This window comes from Trachymyrmex cornetzi, unplaced genomic scaffold (assembly GCF_001594075.2).
Source record: "Trachymyrmex cornetzi isolate Tcor2-1 unplaced genomic scaffold, Tcor1.1 scaffold509, whole genome shotgun sequence".
Lineage (NCBI taxonomy): Eukaryota > Metazoa > Arthropoda > Insecta > Hymenoptera > Formicidae > Trachymyrmex > Trachymyrmex cornetzi.
Window position 1 is genome coordinate 645,941 of NW_017299817.1, and position 21,010 is coordinate 666,950.

Consider the following 21,010-nt stretch of genomic DNA (forward strand, 5'->3'; position numbering starts at 1 on the left):
CTCTCTCTCTACAATGTATTATGTATAGTCGGAAATCTAAAATACCCGTGTTCATTAGTCAGATCTTGTACTTAAGGCTTCTTAAAATCTATCTTTAGATTGGGACTTTGTAGTCAATGAAACAATTCATAGAGTATCTGAAGATAAAGGAAGACTTAATTATAAAATTATGAATACGAATATTAGTCTTAATTAATGAAGTCAGTCAATCAGCATTAGTTGTACAAGTTGACTATTGGTCAACTTTGGCGATAAGACTTACAATTAGGACTATCGACTCATTGTAGAATTAGCATTAAACGAAGTGTTCGCAAGCAAACTTTCAAAGAAAATTTCGGCAAAAAGGCCGATTTTTCTACAAATTAATTTTGTTGGAAAAACTGCATTTTTCAATTAGCGCCTCAATATGATAATGCTGAATATACAGGATGTTATCAAGTTAAATCACCAAACTTAAAATATAATAATGTGAATATAATAATTAAAATAAAAAATATAAATTTAAGAGACAAAACAAACTTTTTCTCTAGAAACTTGCTTTACAAGCAAGTAATGCCTAGACTCCATGAGTTATAAAACTATAGAATAATTTAAATGTTTTATTTTGAAAATTGAAGGTTATTGATAAACTTTTGTTTACATTGTAAGTTGTAACCAAAGCAATAATACAAGTGCGTAAAAAAATTACAAACACATATTACATAATATTAGACACTCATTCTTTCACTGATAAATGTAATGCTTGTTTTTCAGGACTGGAGGTCATTAGTTCAAACATTTAATACGTCAATTAAAATATAAGAAACGCCACATATTGTCAAAGTTAAATAATACATACATATGTACTTTAAATGTAAATGTAATTTATCTCGTAAGATAAGAGTCATAAGTATGACTGCATGCAGATTATACTTTCAACACAATATAACCTGAAATATTAATAATTTCTCCAATTTAATTAGATGCATCATAAAATCTGTAAGGAACTTTATTGTGAAATATATTATCTCGGCCAACGATTTAATAATTACATTTTAATTATTGTAAAGCAATAAAGAAGATATGCCTAGATTATTTCAACATTATTCATTCCTATAGTTTTAAAACTTATAAAAAATTTCTTAAACAAAACATTTGTGAGCAAACTTTCAGAGAAAAATTTTTATTTGTTTTAAGGTCCTATATATTCATATTTCTAATTGGCTGTGGTTTAACCTTGGAAAATCTTGTATATCGCCAAAGAAAAAAGATATGGTTGATGTGGTAAACCGATTCCGATTGTCGATTCAAACTAAATAATTCAATTGGCAAGCTTTATTTTATATTTGTCTTATATAGAATTCTCAATGGAACATTATTAATTTTTCTAAAAATTAATCCTGCCAAAACCGTATCTTCTCGATTAGTGCCTTAATAGAATAATGGTACTATAAATATAAGATGAATAAATATACTCACCAATTTAGCTAATAATCAATTCATGATTCACACTGCAATGAGCCAGGACAATGTAACGTCAGGAGAAATCTTGCGGAAGATGTGAAGATCCGAGATTAATGGTGGTCATAACCTTGTAATTCACGGAAATTGCTACAATTCAATCACGTATTATGAATACCTATCTCATACGTTTCTTAAACTTATTTACATTAACGTTACATATAAATTCTTATACTGATAATTAATCTAGCGATCGACATAAACTCGACTGAAATTCGCGAAAAACAGAAAGATATACAATTAACGTGATAAATGGCGGTTACAAGCGTAAAAAACTAATGGCGGATTCAATTGGATTTGGAAGCTAATGCGCACTGCGTGCATATTAAATCCGTTCTACACTGATTTGAGTATACAAATGAAATGTAAATATTTCGATTGAAATACATATTTTACCTAATAGTACAATAAATGTATCGAGTATTTCATTATCATTTAATCGATTTCTATGTTTATTTAGAGATATATTTACGTTATTTTGTGTACGACGGCTTTAATGTGAGTGCATCGGTGCGCTGAATGCGTCCAATCAAATTCGCTGTTAACTAATGATCGGCAAACTTCATTGCATACTTCTATCGAAAAAAACTCGATCTAATCTCTTCTCAAATTAAAGTTTCGATTGGCGTATTTAGATTTCACGACTTAACAATATTTACAATATAATTAATTACCATTTATTCTTTTTGGCGTTTAATGTAAAGACACAACAATCGTTGCGTTCGCAAAGGGAAAAGATGAGCGTGCAAAGATGGAAATAGGGATCTTGGGATTCTGTTTCCCGAAACTGCATCATCGACGGAGCGATCGCGCGGCATGGTAATTTACTGCGCGGTTTCAGCGGATAAGTGGAAACTCTGTAACCCGCGGGGCCGGTCGAATCCGTGACGTCGTCTACGTGCCGTGCCGCTCTCTCGTATTCGACGCATCGTGCTGCGATATTGGTACTGCGAACGCATAACGGACGTACGAGGTATCTTTCGAAGGATCCACGCGATGCACGCTGCCTGTGGAACGAGTGCCGGGCGCGCTGTTTTTGATTCGCGGGCACGACTCGATGGAAACGCATATGCGATAGAGATTGCAGACATCGCCAGGTGTACTGAGTTAGATGGTGTCGAGCACGTCGCAGCGGTGCTTCGATACTACGCGAAGAATATGGACGTAACGCTTGTAAGTCGTGGAAATTCATTTGCGAGGATATAACGTTCTGTCGACGTGCGATCGTTCCGGTAGCGAGGTAAGGTTAAGTTATTGCAGTGCGGTGCGGACAATCGCTTCTCTTACCGGCCGTCATGCAGCAGCACTGTTTAACGGCGCTGCTACGCGTAGCGGCGAGGCGCGCATTTCAACTCGAGGCTAGAATTATTTGTAATAAAGGTGCGTTCGGGGAGACGCTATATATATATATATATATATTAGCGCTATTTCTTTCATTCTACTCTAATTGTTTTACGTCTAATAAACACAAAGATGGAATAACAAAAGTAGCGCTAATAGCGTCTCCCCAAACGCACTATTTGAGTTAAGACAAACCGCCGCTATGTTAATATATAACTGATAAATGTTGATGTATATATGTATGTATACAGTATTGGGTCCGTCAGACTCTTTGTACAGCGTAATGTACATCAAATTTGAAAATATTATTCGTTCAAGTTATTTAATTTTTTCAACGTCATCTGAGATATAACATACATATAATAATGTATATGTTGGAAAAATAATCAAAATTTTGAAAAAATTAATTGTTTAGTATGAATTACTTGTTTAAGTACGCATGAATTCAATTAAAAAAACATTTTTATAGTTCCAATAAAATCAGGTCTGAGGGGGTAAACTTTCAATTTAAAATCGTATTTATACTACTAATTAAAAATAAATTATCCTATTGTCTTAACTCTTATTACAGGAACTCTACTCGATACACTGCGGCGATGTTAAAACGATCGGTTAAAAGTTTCAAGAACTGTAAACATGCGGATTAATTAATCGAACATTTAAATAATGAATTTACCGAGTTGTTCGATTACCCATTAAGTAAGATATCCAAATTATCCGGATGATTTGAATTTTAATGATAATATTAACGAAAAATAAATATTTATTAATATGCAGAATTATGTTTATTAAATAAGATAATAAACACAAACTACAAGAAATATAATTGAAAATGTTAATTTTTTATTGCTAAGCACTAGAATTTGTTCTCTTTTAAAAAAAAATTTAACTGAAAAAAATATCTTTTCTGAACCTATATAAATCGTTTGGAATTTCTTTTATCAAACTTGAAAAATATTTAATAAAAATATGTTTTTAGTGATTTATATATTAATAAAGTGATTTTTTTTATGTGTAATAGACATACGAAAGTGACAATTTTAATAATTTTTGCACACACACACACACAATATTATATTTTGTCTTTTTACCTACGCAAAAATATTAATATGATTTAATAGATATAATTTTACAGCATTTACTTACACGGAAAAAAAATTTTACTTGTTTCAAGAAAAAATTATTTGATTCAAGAAAATAATTTTCTCAAATAGTCCCTAGCAGGCATTTAATTAATTTATGAAACAATTTTCTCGTTACTAATAAATATTTTTGGTAACCAAGAAATTGATTTATGAAATAAAAATTATATTTTATAAAAAGTAACCAATGTACTATTTCTAATACTCATGTCATAAATTTAAGAAAAATGTTTTCTTATTAACAACAATCAGGTTCAAATAATGACATTTATTAGATTTAATGAAACAATTTTCTACCAACAGGTAATTGTGTTTTTATTAGAATAAAATATTTTCTTCACTGATAAATTGTTTGCTTCAGGATAATATTTTATTGGAACAAAAAACAAATTTATTGTGGCAAGTAATTAACTCTTTCAATCAATAAATTATAGTTCAAGAAAATGTGTTTACTTGAAACAAGTAAATTTTTTTTTCTGTATAGAAACGATGAATATTATTATTTTTCTAGCGCATCAATTTCTAGCACATCAGCGCATTTTCCCTATAAAACATAATATTCTTCGAATGTTATATGAAAATTGAAAAAGATGAATAATATTGATATAACATTGTAAGAATATTGTGCGTTTATGGGGAATATGAGGTTGCAGCTCCTTGCACTAAGATACTCGATAATGATTTTTCGCATATCATTATCAATGTGAACTCTTTGAGGAGAGTCTTTTCTCGGTAAAAGCATTTTGCGGATTTTTCACGATTAACAGCGGCCTCGAGGGCAGAGGTTCAATCTCGATCAGAGGCGGCGTGGTGCGGCGCGGGCGCGTCTCCGGGATCGCCCATTAACCGTGTGCGTCTAGCGATCCGCAAAAGCGAGACGACGTCGTAAAAGGGGAGGGGCGGTCACGCCGCGGCGCCAAGGCAGCTCTGGGCTCTTCTTGAGCTCTCGAGTAGCATCGCGGGCGGAACGCTTCTTCGAGAGATGCTCCTCCATTATCGTAATTTGCAAATTTCCCCGGGACCGCGATGAAAAACGACGAGAGGCGCCGTGGTTTCGCGTTGAAACGCGCGAGTACGGCGAAGGGGGATGAGGCAGGGAGGAGAGGCAGACCGCTAGGGGTGGAAAGAGAGGAAGATGGCGAGGCGTGGGGGAGAGAGGAGGAACAGGAACCGCGAAGACGGTGGCGGATTGGCGGCCTCGGGCGCGGTTGCGGATTCTCGGCGTGATGCCGGTGATTCGCGGCTTTGGTGCCCAGTAATCCCAGGTCCCCCCGCTCGCCCGGCCATATTCCTCCTCCCGCGCAGCCCTCCCTCGGTCTTTGATACAGCGCGGCGGCCCGCTTGTATACCGGCGGGACGGGGGAGCCTCAATCTCGCGGTAAATACAGCAATCGCTCGCGATGTGCCGTCCGCATTAATATAATTAGTCACCGCGAGCGCTCCGAGAGAACGATGCCGGGGAACGGATTCCTTGCTTGCGAGTTGCGAGTTGCGAGTTCCGCTCCGGGCGGCGCACGCACGCACGCACGCACGCACGAAATATCGCAGCCGCGCTTAAGTATTTCGGGGGATGCCAGTTGATGCCAGTATATCGACGACGCGCACCCTCGGGCATCCTACGTCTACGACGCGACAGACCAAGTTACTGTCTTGTCGGCTGTTAGCCAATTATGCTCCGCGCGTACCATGCCTCGCACGCGGCACTCGTTCCACAAAATTTTACAGAGAACATCGGCTGTAAAATTTGGGTACCGATGGCATATTAATTAACGTCTTGTATGTCCAGCATGGCTCCGAAGAAGCCCGAGGAACCCGAGCGAAAGCCACTTATCGGTCGCGTTGGTACTAATTTAAAAATGGGCATAGTCGGGATTCCGAATGTAGGAAAATCGACTTTCTTCAACGTTCTCACCAAGAGCCAAGCAGCGGCCGAGAATTTCCCCTTCTGCACCATCGATCCCAATGAAAATAAGTATCTTGATGTACTTGTGTGAATTTTAAACGAAATTATTAGAATTTAAGCCTCGAATATCCTCAATCCTTCTTTCCTGTCTCTACAACGTTATTATATTGCTAAAATATAATTAAGTTGTCTATTGATAACTATTTTTTTCATCTTATTAATCCTCATTAATTGATATTTGCAGATTTAGTCTACTGTAAATTAACGTATCTTTGCTTAAAGTTAACGTAATTGAATAATTTCTTTTTCATTTTAAAAGTAAAAATTTTAGAAACAAGATTATATAATTGGAACTTATATAAAATTGTGGAAAGCATTTATTTTAAACAATTTTTCACAATGTATGTTGAAGAAAATGTGCGGACTGGAATTGCGAATATCGATTAAAGTTAATAATTATAATCAACTTGGAATTCCCCATTTTAAATTATACTTTAGGCGAGTTTTTTCATCGATGGATCAATTGCATTATGCACAAATGCAATTTGACTCTGTAATCTGCATGTGCACATAATGCGATTTGATGAATTTAAAAACACGTAATGTAATTGATGAATTTAAAAACTCGCTTTATCTTATGAAGCAAAATGGTAATTTAAACAGCTCATATATAAATCATTTCGACTTCGTTTGTTTAACCTTACTTGCATATACAGCTATGTGACAAACATTGAACTGAAATTAAAATCGTCGATATAAGTTACTTTAATTACACAAAAATGTGTGACAGACGTTTAGAAAAGCCCAGGGAGAATCATGCTGAAAGAGTTTTTATTGATGAATCGTTTAAGAAAAAAAGAGGCTTTCTACAATTAATTGAAGATTCTCAAAAGATTTCTGCACATGTATCCTCCTCAATTGTATATCCAAAGGCTAATTTATATTACGCTTTTGCTGAGGATGTACATCCGATGAAAAGGATTGTCACCGCTTCTAAGTTTTTTGAAAAGGAAAAGCTTTTACCACAACCTGTATCTCGCAAAGAACACTTTACAAATCAGGATCTTTATTCGAAAGACGAAGCTGTAAATCATTATCTTAGAACCGATCCACCGAGTTTCGTTATTTTTGGGAAACCTGGATTAGATCATGCCAACATTGCATCGGCGATAGCCGATACTTGGAACTGTGTTTTACTTTCGCCCACGTCGCTAATTCAAAAAGAGATCGATGCTGGTACTGACCAAGGCCAATACTTGGAAAGAATTTTGCGGCTCGGTAGATCTGTAGGACCGGAAATTCTTATGAACTTGATACGTTGCAGAGTCAGGACAAGGGATGTCAAACACAGAGGTTACGTCATTGGCTGTTTACCGTTTATCTCTAACGATGTAAGCTTTAATTATCCATCATGTTCCAGTCCTGTTTTGAATATAGATGACATTTACCCAGAATTTTGCGAAAATACGACGATTGAACCGCACGAGACACATAAAGATCGCTTCGATAGTTTAGGTTGTAAGATGCAATTTGATTACGAACAAGACGTCCCTCGACAGATCGACGAAATATTTACCATATGGCCAAGAAAACCTTTGATAATTATTTATCTTATGTGTCCGAAGCAAGATGTTGCTAGTAAGTGCGCGCGGCGGCGCATAAACTATCTGACAGGCGATATTTTTGATGAAAACGAATTCGTGATGCAACTATCCGAATCCGAACACGACGAATCGGACACCTCGTTTGATTTCTTCCAAATTACAAACAAACAATTGGCCGTAAATGATCAAAGATTGGTGAAACTAATATCTGACATAACACGCAATGTTAAGACACAGTGTGATCTTTACGAACGTTTGGCGTTGCCAGTAATCGATAAATGGATTCTCGCCCATAATCCCCAGCATGTAGTCCGCGTGGATGGCCGTAGCTCCGTGCGACGAATACTTCACATACTCAAAACGCGTTTGCGTACTTTGGCATTACTGCCATCGATTCTTCCAAAAGGAATGATCGAACAGAATAACGCACGTTTTCTTGGAACATCTTCAGAAATGAACTTGAGCGATGAGCTCGCAAAAGAATCTGCTAAAGAGGCTTTCGAGAATTTAAGACTAAAAGAAGTTGTATCTCTCAGATTCCCCTGGAGACTTTCCGCGTGGAAGTTTTACTGCCCTGTCGAGTTAGCACAAGGACGAACCGTTAAGGGACTCCCGAAGCACGCGGTGCGATTCTTGGACATGATCTTTTTTCTCTCTTCTCAAGGAGCTACAAATTTGTTCATCGAAAATCCGAGAACTTTTTTATTACCACCGAATCCGCGGCCAACCTGCAAGATAGCAGTGTTTGGGCCAAAATACGCTGGTAAATCAGAATTTAGCATAAGATTGGCGGAGGTTTTCGGCGGAGCCGTGATAAATGTTGATAAGATTATAAAAGAATTAGTTAAACAACGCGAAAAGTATGCAATTCAAGAGTTTTATAAGAACGATTCAAATGTAGAACAAGTCTCGCTGAAGCCTATCGACATATCGGTTGATGAAAAGGCTGATATTATTATACAGAACATCAAGCGAATACCAGATGAAAAGTTAGAAGAGGAGCTTCGAAGAGATGGTGGATATGTTATCGATGGAATGTGCATAGATGTCGAAGTTTGGCGAAAAATTGTTGACGAAGCTAACATCATTTTTGAAGACGTTATCGTTTTGTTTGAAGAAGAGCCGTATATCTACTTATTGAATAAATTTCGCACTTTTTCTCATCTTGATGATTCTACAAATGAAGAGGCAGATTATGAAGAACAAATAGTATTACATGAAGATGCAGAATGGGAATATCTTGAACATTTAACGCAATTCGAATCGGAGTGGACGAAATTCGAGGAACAAATTTCTGAATTTAAAGGAAATATAATAAAGTGTAATCTCGCGAATATCGAAGATATAATGGAATATGCGATAAATCATATTAAATTTCGTTTCGATTTTGCAACTATTGCTAGGAATGTCGAAAAAAAAAATAAAGAGAATGAAATATTGACCGAAACAGCAGTCGAAAACGAAGCAAATTTAGCTGATAAAAATATTGAAGAAAAGGAAGAAAAAAATCTCACGTGCACCATCGATATTGTCACAGCCGAACGACTTCTCGATTGTGGTTACTATTTCCTCAGTTCCTTCGGTCGATGGTGTCCCGTGCAACTCTACACCAATACGATATCAATTCAAATGTTTCTGCCGATGAAAACTCGTGGTCAGATTTTTCCAGTTGTGTACCGCCCATATATTTATTTCCTTGCGGGCGAAGAAGCGCTCTCGGCATTTCTAAATAATCCGTCGAAGTATCTCGTGCAAGATGTCCATCCGCCGCTTCTTCCGCTTCGAATTTCCATCATCGGACCGCCGAAATGCGGAAAAACAACTTTGGCGAATCGTTTCTCAAAAACATATGGCTTGAAGGTAATCACTCGCGGCAAGGCGTTGCGCCACATATTGAAATACTATCCTTGGACCGAGTCGGCGCGTATCATCGAAGACCAACTTCGAGCTGGTCAGGCTGCTTCGATCGAATCTGTAGCACGTGCCATCGAAATGTTATCTATAGGAACACGCGCTGTAACTCAAGGTTATATTCTGGATGATTGTCCATCAAATCGTAAGGAAACCGAGCAACTAGTTGTTTTAGGAATACAGCCAATGATTGTGCTTGATTTCAAAGCGGATATAGAGTTCTGCCTCGAGTGTCTGTCTTGGGATAATGATGATACCAGAAGTCCATTGAATTTCTCCGCCAGTTTTCTGTCGCGACGTTACAAGGATTGGCAAACGGGCCAAGCGAGTTTTCGAGACTGGCTAAAAAGGCTCTGGCAGAACGTAATCGAATTGAATGCTACTAAGAGTAAGTGGCATGTGTGGACTCGCGTAGATCACGCGGTATGCTCACGATTTACTAATATCATGCTTTACTTTTATGAGGCAAACTTGGATAAGGTTCACAGTTTGAAGCAAATGTGCGTATTACCGTACGAGTTTCGATTGCTTCAGAGTCGATACGAATCGTACTGTCCCGTTTGCTTGTTTCGCGAAAACATCTTGAAAACTTCTGGCCAATTTGTAACCAGTCAAGGAATGGTCCAATTTAGGGAATATTTTTATTGGATTTGTCCGCAACATATAAACGCCTTCGTTAAAGATCCATTGTATTACCTTTCACCTGTTACTGCGTCTCTTGTCGATGAACGACCTCGGATGTTGCAGGAGACAGTCGACGTGGAGCATGCTTGTTGGGCTCAACGTCTCCAGGTCGGCGGGCTGTGTCTGGTAACTTATGTCGACAGCCTGCCGAATCGCAAGCTAACACCAGGCAAAGTCGATTTGGGTGCCATCCTTAAGGATAAAGTATATCTCTTCTGCAGCGAAGAATGTCGCGAAAAGTTTCTCGCGCAGCACAATAAATACTCTGAAATGGATATTGCGTTTCCTCGCGAACTTCCGCCGATCGAAGAGCAACGTTTGTCGGACGTGGCTTTCCTGGAGCAAACAGTGGCGAAAATGTTGGTCAAAGCTGTAACTCTGGTCGGCGCCCGACGTCCAAAGATATTCGGCTTGTCGGCGGCTGTCAGCGCCGCGATTTACATCGGCGTTTACTTGAAGACGCACAACGTGACCGAAAACTTGACCGAGATGGATATTTACAAGACCGCGTGCAAGCGACTCGATGGACGAAACAGAATTGTAGAGATCGTTACTGACACCATGAAAAAGACTAATCCATATGTATCTGTACCAAAATAATCCTGTTAAATATTCCTTATACGTTGCATGGACACGTTTATTTAACAATAAGTTATGAGTATATGATCTATGAAACATTGTTAACTCTTCGAAGCTGACGCCAAAATTTATAACAGTTATTGACACTGGATCTGTAATACTGACTTTAGTTAATAATATTGTCAGTACCAACAAACTTACTAATCATAGTTAATATTAATAGATTGATTTAGAATATTGACGATGATATGGATTTTTTTATTCTCGAGCATTAGTATTGTAATAATAACTAAAAAATATATTAAGAAAAAACTACAGATTTTGAAGCAGTGTATATTAATTATTTAACAGCACAATCGACTATACTATAGTGGTTAAAACAATATACTATAAACTATAAATACATATGTCTCAAACAATTATATTTAAATTATAGCAATATGGCAACTATTTTTTTCTCTCAATAAACATACTGAAAATTGAATTGTTTGCCATTTTTAATAAAAAGATTTATTATTGAGTGAGTTCAATAGATCCACCGTCAGCTTCACAGAGTTAATCATTTTTACATCGTCAAGAATTCAAGCTATTCAATTCTTTTTTTCAGCACGTCGCGTTCCGGTGCCTGACGCGAGATACGACTACCTCTGCGAATATTTTAAACCGGCTAGGTAAGAAACAGCGAGAAATGTTCCTAAAGTACATTGAACGTAACGTAGGGTAAATGTGTACAACAGAATGGAAGCATATAGTGCCGAGTAAAGATGCACCCTCGTGAAGGGAAACGAGTCGGAATAACGGGGGACATTTCCATACTTGTTCACTTTTATTCCTGGAGAAAGACGAGGGAGTTGGAAGGGAGCGAGGGGCGATCTGCAATGCAGATTGGTCTAAATTCGTCTACGAAACGTGAAACGTCCTCGTTCGTCGACGTTACGTTTCTTTATTCGCTTCAGCACGTGATGTGGCAATCTTAAAGCCGGGTACAGACTTAGTGCCATGGCATACAAAAAACTTAAGCAGTAAGCGAATTGGCCAATCAAATTAGAGACCGTAAGCAGTAGCCAATCCAACATGTTGATTTCTTTACTGTTTAAGTTTTTTTGTGTGCCATGGCCCTTATATAACAAAATGTCGCGAATGTCGTTGCAAAGAAGACAGCATACAGTGTGAACGGTGTTCAAACGCCGCCATTAACATCAACGCACTTTTCTCAGTTTGCATTCCCGACGTGAATGGTCCCGATGGAGTGGTCAAAAGAAAAGACTTTCTTATTAATAGAGAAATATGGACAATTTGAATTGTTATGGAATATTTTATACACGGAAAAAATTTTATATTTAAAATTACTATAATGTGGTAGTAGCTGCGGTCTTCATGTAAATCATAAGTTTAAATGCTATAATCATTTTTTTAAAAACAATAATACAACGTAATTTTTATACTTTTTTTATAGCAAATTTTATAGTAAAATTTTTTATTACAAAATCAAATCTTGTTGAGTGAAAGTTAGTATTGTAAAGAGTAAAGATAAGTAAAAAATATATACCTAGCAAATTTTGTTTGCGTACCATAGTAAAAATTAATTGTTTTTATGTTAGAATATAGCTTAACATAATAATTACTTTATTTATGTGATAAAAATTAGTATTACCATAGTAAAAGTTAAGTTGGAATTATGTTGTGAGGGTCCATACGAAAATTCAAGACATAGTAAAGTGTAATTTAAAATTATATTAAAACTTAATATAAAATTTTTTCCGTATAGATCCATTTATATTTTAAATAAATTTGTTTCGAAGTTTGGATTACTTTATTAAAATATTAAAAATAAAATGTCTTTAATTATAAATTTATTTACGAAGGTGCGGACGAAGTTTACGAAAGTTCCTGACTATATTTCAATAATATGATGTTCCTTTTGGATAAGCTATCTACGCTTTCTCCTCGCTCGGTTTCATACTGAGCTGATGCCTAAATGTGAAACGCGCTTGTCTTGCGCCAGATTCGATAGGAATCGAAGCATTGAAAATGCGAAACAGCGTCGGATCAAAGAGCGGCCGATTCATCGGGGCCCTCTAGTCCACCCTATTATCGTTACGTCCTCATCGTCTATGTATCGGACAACCCCGACTGTCGGCACGTGTCGGATGATTCGACGATCCGTGATGAAAGCCGGCTAATACACCATCCCTCCCCCCTCCGTCTCTGTTCATCAGTTCGTCCACTTTCACCGACGCCTCCCTTCAAAGGCTAATTGTTTAATGAGCCCGTTGGCATTAGCATTTAAATACACCTCGTTGTCACTGTCGTCCCTCCCCTATTTCCATTCTGCGCGCGTGCATCACGCGGTAAATGCCTTCGACCTTTAATTCGCGATCATCAATGACCTCCGTTGAAATCAGCGTACGCGACAAGCTGCGTTCTCGAAATACTATCCCCGTGTAACACACCATTTCGATTTATGCCCGTTTCTACCAATATAGATTAATTTTAATCTTGATTTAACTTACTTTTTATCTTTTTCTAATTCTTAGAACTTCTAGTTTTAAGAATTAGAATTTCTAGTTCTAAGAATTAGAAAAAGATAAACAGAAAGTTAAATTAAAATTAATCTACACTGATAAAAACGGGCACAAGTTGAAGTAGGTATAATCTACATGGGGTAGTATTTCAAGACCGCGTTTTTTTTCTGAATTAACAAATAAATTATGATGCACATTGCAAAAAGTTATACAGATATTTGAAGCCGTGTTATAGATAGATTAAAATTTTGAAATGTAATGACACAATAAAGAGTAAATTAAATCGAAATTACAGTTATTTATTGATAAATATAGGACTAGACTTTGACGAATTTATAGCTAATAACTATGATTATAACTATGATTAAAAGGATGCATTTTTATGCTGTTCTCGACATTTATCTTTATCTGATAATAGTAATTAGAAATTCGGATTTCCAGTAAAGTTCCAGCCTTCTTGCACGTAATGGATATTGCTGGACTGGTGAAAGGTGCCTCCGAGGGACAAGGTTTAGGAAACAGTTTTCTCTCACACATCGGAGCTTGCGATGGCATTTTTCATCTCTGTCGTAAGTATGCTACCATTGAAAATGTCGCCGTTTGTTACTACCTTTGTTCCAATATTTATTTATTTTTGTTTCCGTTATTAATAACATTTTAATCGTTTCGCACTGACATGCGCAATAAATAAATAAATCGCTAGGAAGATACTTTCACAGAACCTTATCAAACGCGGAATCGCAACAATAGCGATTACGGCGAAAGAAGGAAATTTTTGTCGATGAGATCGAGAGATTGATCTCGAGCGATATTTACTTTGCGCCCGTTGATCGTGCAATCGCGATTGCAAACTTATTTTTACGACACACATGTATACCTTGTTGGCATTACGAACATGTGTTGATGGTTTAACTATCTTCTTGGAAACACATTACATTATTGTCCCTTGCGATAATCCAGATCGATCAACTTGCACCTACCGTTGTGGATGTGTCTATCGCACACATAAATAACAAGAAATTACAGTAACAAGGTATATAATTTTAAAAGATCTCAATTTTTTTTATAGAACGCATGTTTGATTATTAACGCATATTTAATGTGGACTTTAATTAACTATTTTAAAATTTCAAATTTTTAAAGAAACTCTGTTTGAGAAACTGAAGAACTTAATTGATTAGCAAACATCTGTGTAAGTAACATATAATTTTTAAATATTTATCATAATCAAAATATGTAGGGAAAATAATATAAATTATTATATCTCCTTTTGAGTATGTTGTTAAACTAAAATATAATGACAAAGTATTTATTAGTTTTATTACTATAATGATTGATAATCAATTATATATATGCATTTCGATTAATCACATTAATAAAATTACAATGCACATTGCGACAAATTATGTAGATATTTTAAATTGTTATATGTATAAAAATTTTTAAATATAATGACACAATTAATTAAATTTTTATCTAAAAAATTACTGCGTTGATATTGTAACTTTTAACTGCATGATAAAACAGTTTATATAAAATCACTGTACTCATGTTGTAAAACTTCTTTTTGATGGAATTCAATCGCTTGAAATTGTATATATTACGATATTTTTACGATATTTGAATAAGTCTCTTATTCATAAAACATAAAACATCCTTGAATAAAAATATCATATTTTCCGTTATAATATCAGTACATTCCAGTACATAACAAAAACTTGTTGTAGTCATTACTACAGTATTTCCCCGTAGAATGTAAATATTACCAAGTGGAAAAATAAATTTGTCATAATGTTCATGAAGAGACACATAATTGTCAATAAAATTAACGGCATGCGATATTTCTCATACCTACGAAAGCCACAAGATCTATGTTGTACTTTACATCGCGATAATGTACAACACGTAATAATTCATTAAACGACTGCTGATTCCTTTGAGAGAATGATCGTTAGATATATATTATATTCTCGTACTGAAAATAACATTTCGAGGTAGTTCTGCTGGTTAATACGCCTTGCCAGGCCGCTGACAGGTGGTAATTTTTTCAATTAAACCAACCTGGCAATCTTCGCGTGGCAATGGCGGTGGCGGTGGCTCGTTTAAACAGTCGACATGCGAGCCTTGTGTTGAGGCGTTACATAAGTACGAACATAAGTGCAGCCCCAATTCCGAGATTACGTTTCCTGGCTTGGCGCGAGAGATCTGTTTACTTGTACTTTATTAGGTGCCTTCGAGGACGACGATGTGACCCACGTGGAGGGTGACGTCAACCCCGTAAGAGACCTTGATATCATTAGCGAAGAGTTACGACTGAAGGACGTGGAATTCTTGAACGTCCACCTCGAGAAACTCGAGAAGCTTGTGATACGCGGTAATGATAAGAAGCTGAAACCTGAATACGTGAGTATTTGATCATTACGTTTCAGTAGAATAGATTCTTTAAATGGAGAAACACGCTTTGTTCGTGTAAAAATAGATTTTCAAAAGAGCAGCAAATTTCTACGGAAATTCTATATCTGCTAAAAATGGTTGCGTTCAGCGGAAAAAGCAACTTTGTAACTATTGTAAGATTCTTTAACATGATCGAATTTGCCTTTAGTTCCTCATTGGATCTAAATGTATAAACTAATTTATTAAATAATTGTACAACAGTTGTGTGCGTGTGCAAAGCAACTTTTTTTACTGAATGCAACCATTGTCTTTATTTGTCATTATTACGGAGTTAAACCTAATTTGCAATGCTCTTATAGTGCTCTTCCTGTTTTTCGCTTTTTACCTCTGGTCTTTTTTCCTCTTTGTGACCGTTTTATTAACAATCGTGTTTCTTATCACGTGTTTTTTATATGTCTGAAATTTGTCAACTTTTATCTTGAACTATAGGAAACGAAGAAACAGAATAAAAGGCAAAAAGGCAAGAGATAAACAAATGATAAAAAAAAACAAGAAGCAAAGAATATATTCTCGATTAAACTTTATCGGCATAACATTCATTACTATAACGTACAATGTGTAACTTATACATTTTCGCTATGCAGTGGCATACATACGTTGTGTTAAACTGTCGTGATAGTTTCGTAGGATAATGGAAACATTTCGAAAAATACCATTCAACGGTGATAACGTCCAACTATGTAATTCCATCAATGTGTAAATAAATACATACTTACAGTACCCTCCATAAGTTTGAGAACACCCTACGTTTTACAGATTTGCAAATAATTATTTAATTTAAAAAAGACGAAATGAAGTACATACGTACGCTATAACGTATGTATGTATGTACTTTTATTTCGTCTTTTTTCAATTAAAGATTTAATAGCATGCTATTAAAATATGGAATTTTAATTAAAATGCGATTCGTACGAAATATGTTTCTTCGGGGCTTTTCTGTAAAACGTAGGTTGCTCCCAAACTTATGGAGGGTACTGTATATACATTTAATTTAATTTAATGTAGTTTATTGCAAAGCTATGTGAAAAGAATACATATTAACAGAATAATAGACGTGACATGTGATACAATAGAATATAGTTAACAAAACATAAAAATACAATAGACAGTAAGTAAGTAGCTTGCAAAATCACTTCCTGTAAACTATCTAGTGATATCGCATGTAGAATGCAAATCACGTAATCGCACATTCGATTCACTCGACCGTTTATTTTTCTTTCGACGAAATTAGCTGTAACTTTGCTTTTTATTTTACAGTTTATGTTTTTGTGATTCCGATCAAAAGTTAATATTGTCACAATGCAAGTAAACCGTCTGCCTTCTACAGGTAATAGAAAGTTTAAAGTGTCATGAATCTTATATGTATCTGGTGATTACTTTTTACGTTTTTCAATCAATTAAATATCCTAAAAATATTAGAATGAAGAAAAATAATAGCATTTTTTCAAGAGAACACGTTTTAAAAATAATATAATACAAACTTGGTTCCATTCATTCACTTCATAACTATAAAATAAAACAAAGTTGCAGAGAATCAGTCAATTTTGTCAGAAGTTATTTCTGATGAGAATCATGCCGGATCTTTTCTATGAATTTATATACGAAATCACGAAATCGACTTTGATATGTGGCAGGTGCGTATTTTTATATATAACGAAAAATATCAATCATTTGTAAACATGAAATCGATCTTACGTCTAATCGATTTTACCGAACTACTTTTCGTCACGAGAGTCTAAGGAATTTTCTTGCGTTTTTCCCTCGCTTGATGTTCATACGCGGCGCAAGACGTCTAGCGAGTTGCAGCCCCTTTTGTCAGGCCAGCTACGAAATTATCGAGGAAATTAAGAGAACGCGGGCGAAACGAGGCTTCCTGGAACGAGTCGATCGTCGGATTTACCCTCCTTCCGCGGATTGACCCACGGTAATTACCGATCTTCCCCTCGTTCTCGACTTTGCAATTTGGCAAAAGTTTTCGAGAATTCGAAGCTACCTTTTCGTCGTTTCTCTCTCTCTCTCTCTTTCTTTCTCTTTCTCTCGGCAAAGCTAATGGGACCGCGCGCTCGACTAGTCCAGCACGATCCTCTAATCACGATTCGATCGCGAAATTATCCTACTCGATGGCCCACGTTCGTGCATCTGAATGTCTGGCGAGATCGATGAATGTCGAAGTCGTTACATTTGATTGTCGAGAAATAAGGCCGTTACGCAACAGGAGTGAATTTCGGGATTAAGTGGAATTTTTCAATCTGTTGTAGGATACGCTTCTAAAAGTAAAGGGTGTCTTGACGGACGAGAAAAAACACATCAGGTTCGCCGATTGGAGTGCCAATGATGTGAGTTTAAACATTTTACATTTGTATATAATACGTTTTATCGTGATTTAACCCTTCAATCCCCCATTATATTTTATCATGAGTGTAACATGCTGTGTATGGCATATTAATTCAATCCAACTTTGTGTGTGTGCTTATAATTTTTATAAAAATGTATATAAAAGCGCGCGAACATATTGCAACAAATTTTTTTTCAATCAAAATGCCATTCATTAAGGAATACAATGATATCAAGTAATTATATTGTATATCTTTATTAATAAAAATGAAAAAAGTTCTATATAGTAAACGAAAATTTCGAAAAACTATCTAGGAACAACAAAATCGGATATGCCATACTAAGAGTAGCACTGAAAGGTTAAAAGAATTTTACACTTGATGAATTTTTAGATCGAGGTGTTGAACAAGTATCTGTTTCTTACGTCAAAGCCGATCATCTATTTGGTAAACCTGTCGGAAAAGGATTATATACGCAAGAAGAACAAATGGTATGCGATATAATGGACGATTGAACTAGTATCTCTCCCAGTTCATTATATCTCTCGTTATTCTTTGTAACAGGTTAATCAAGATAAAAGAATGGGTCGACAAGAACGATCCGGGCGCGGTGTTAATTCCTTTCAGCGGCGTCTGCGAAAACAAGATTCTCGATATGGACGAGGCGGAGCGCGCAAAATACTTCGAGGAACACAAAGTCACCAGGTTGGTATCTCTCGGCCTCCTCCGGTCCGTTATAACGATTATTATTACTTTTACCCTCTAAATGTTGCTGTGTCGCGCTCGCAAATAAGGGGGTACGGCTCGGGGCTCCGCGTCGTTTACCACCGCCTTTAAAACTTAGAGAAATTCGGTAGTGTGGTTCTCGCATACGCGCGTCGCTCGTTGCCGGTTGGCGACGAAGCGCCGCAAGATTGCAGGGAAAAGAAGGTCGGACGTTCGTAAAATCGCGCTGCGGACGCATCTCCTTCGACCGAGTTTGGGGAGTTCCCACATTTAGCTATGCACCGAGTTATTCTCTAACGGTAATAATGATGGTGGGCACGGTCGGCTCGGCGTCTAGACCCCTGTCCCACTCTCACCACGTGGGACGGCTAATAAAAACCGTAGCCGGCACGGTCGCGGCGCATTATGTTTTTACGAACGGCTATTCAAATTCTTGCAAAATTGCATAAAAACCCCTCCCGCCCTCGCGGGCACGCCGGTATAATCGAGGAGGGTGGGTGGAGCGAGAAGTAATCGGCGGGGGTTCGGCAATTCGATTGGTTAGCGGGTCATTCGTACCCCAGGGCGGTACGTTGTACGTGGTATACGCATATACAGACTTGCATCACGATCTCTCTCTCTCTCTTTTTTTTTTATCTGTCAGAATGAATTTTAATCGAGCTGTACGGTACAGTTATAATTATGAGTCGGAGACTCAATTAGGGCATTGAACAACATTGAATTAAATCCGATTCGATACGCCAGAAAGTACTTTAATAAGCGAAAAAGAGAGGCGGATGTTGGGAAAATATTTAAATGAAATAGTGGTGAGCGAGGAACGTTTGGTATTTCCCGCGACATTCATTATATAATATTTTCTGAACTTTCTCTCACAGCTAGTAAGTTAGGAAATAGAAGGCAAAGTCCACGATACTCCCCAAGTTTGCCTAATGATCGGGGAATACAAACGAAGGGACGAAAGATACCATGATTTTATTTCGAGACCGCAGATAACTGAGGGCGCCGGGAAATAGGTCCCCGACTGGAGTCGAAATGATAAAATTGCGGTATTAAGTCGTTCGGCTTTATGTGTATTCTTTGAACTCTCAGACTTTCGTCAGGCCCACCGCGCGTTGGACGGCTCCACTTGCGCTAACCCGTTATTAGACGATATTTGGCCCGAGACAATCTTATTCCACAACTTGGACACTTCCCGCTTTGACCGCGGACGCGCCTCATTTTTTCGTGATTCGCGGAAAGTAAGAAACTTACACCTCGTCGTGTTCGGTATATAGCAGACACCTATCCTAGTCTCAGTAAAGAAACACATTTATTTATTGTACGTTTCTTTTCTCTGTATAGTGCACTCGATAAAATCATTGTACAAGGATACAAGGCGTTACAGCTGCAATATTTTTTCACGTCTGGTCACGATGAAGTCAAGGCGTGGACAATTCAGGTAAATATAGAATTCATAGCAATAAAGTTAAATAAAAATTAATTTACATTTAGAAAATTTCATAATTATATTAATGGAAAAATTATATATTAAATAACATTAATGATAATAAGAAAAATATGTATTATATATTTTTTATATATCTCTTATCCTTTTATTATACTAACGTAACTAGCATAAATTTTATTTTTATTAATTTACCGTTTATTAATGCATTTTAATGTTTATAATATAGAAATATGTTTTTTTATGTTTTACAGAAAGGTACAAAAGCGCCTCAAGCTGCGGGAAAAATACATACAGATTTTGAAAAAGGATTTATCATGGCAGAAGTGATGAAATTCGAAGATTTCAAGAACGAGGGCTCGGAAGCAGCAGTAAAAGTATTTGAATTATAATTATAATTTTTATATTAAACGATATGTGACACACATTTCCTACTTTTACATACGTTTTATTTTGTTGTTAGGCCGCCGGAAAGTACAGACAGCAAGGACGTAATTATGTAGTCGAGGATGGCGATATTATTTTCTTCAAATTCAACGCAGGCGCTGGATTAAAAGACGCGAAGAAGAAGTGATGGCACGCGTTTCTCATGTTGTTGCTGGTCCATCTGTACATCAACATGATTCTGTTATCCTGTTGCATGCATCATCCTCGCGTTAATCAATCCAACTCGCTTCCCGATCCTCCCTGACTTTTTCATTCACGATAAGCATGTATACACGCTAATGTGATGATCGATAATGATAATTATTTTTATATTTTGATTCCACGGAATCTATAAAAATTAATCGTGCTCATGATGCGTTTGCAAAAAAAAAAACGTTGTATTGGAATAATCCAATATTCTTCTTGTTCCAAATTGTG

At 36.5% G+C, this 21,010-nt stretch overlaps 2 protein-coding genes across 3 annotated transcripts; both read left to right on the forward strand.

Annotated features, from left to right (window-relative positions):
• Positions 1-2,363: 2,363 nt before the first annotated feature.
• On the forward strand, positions 2,364-20,909 carry LOC108765666 (obg-like ATPase 1). 2 transcript variants are annotated; one of them, XM_018514486.1, is made up of 11 exons: positions 2,364-2,473; positions 5,770-5,951; positions 11,275-11,335; positions 13,631-13,758; positions 15,417-15,592; positions 17,902-17,979; positions 18,370-18,467; positions 18,541-18,681; positions 20,044-20,140; positions 20,401-20,523; positions 20,610-20,908. In XM_018514486.1, the coding sequence occupies exons 2-11, from the start codon at positions 5,771-5,773 to the stop codon at positions 20,718-20,720; spliced, it is 1,194 nt and encodes a 397-aa protein (XP_018369988.1). In that variant the 5' UTR covers positions 2,364-2,473; position 5,770; the 3' UTR covers positions 20,721-20,908. The 2 variants fall into 2 exon arrangements, with proteins under 2 accessions (XP_018369988.1, XP_018369989.1); XM_018514487.1 differs by lacking the exon at positions 2,364-2,473 and adding an exon at positions 2,504-2,673 and having other exon boundaries at positions 20,610-20,909.
• LOC108765657 (adenylate kinase 9-like) lies at positions 6,666-10,849 on the forward strand. The gene has a single exon (XM_018514469.1). It carries the CDS (start codon positions 6,666-6,668, stop codon positions 10,683-10,685), a length of 4,020 nt encoding a protein of 1,339 aa, XP_018369971.1. The 3' UTR covers positions 10,686-10,849.
• Positions 20,910-21,010: the final 101 nt, after the last annotated feature.

What these genes read in the sequence shown, in the direction of transcription:
- LOC108765666 (XM_018514486.1), top strand. Translation starts at nt 5,771, where the DNA reads ATGGCTCCGAAGAAGCCCGAGGAACCCGAGCGAAAGCCACTTATCGGT. An exon ending in GAATATTTTAAACCGGCTAG is followed by an intron (nt 11,336 to 13,630) that starts GTAAGAAACAGC and finishes TCGGATTTCCAG; the next exon opens with TAAAGTTCCAGCCTTCTTGC. An exon ending in AGAAGCTGAAACCTGAATAC is followed by an intron (nt 15,593 to 17,901) that starts GTGAGTATTTGA and finishes AATCTGTTGTAG; the next exon opens with GATACGCTTCTAAAAGTAAA.
- LOC108765657 (XM_018514469.1), top strand. Translation starts at nt 6,666, where the DNA reads ATGTGTGACAGACGTTTAGAAAAGCCCAGGGAGAATCATGCTGAAAGA.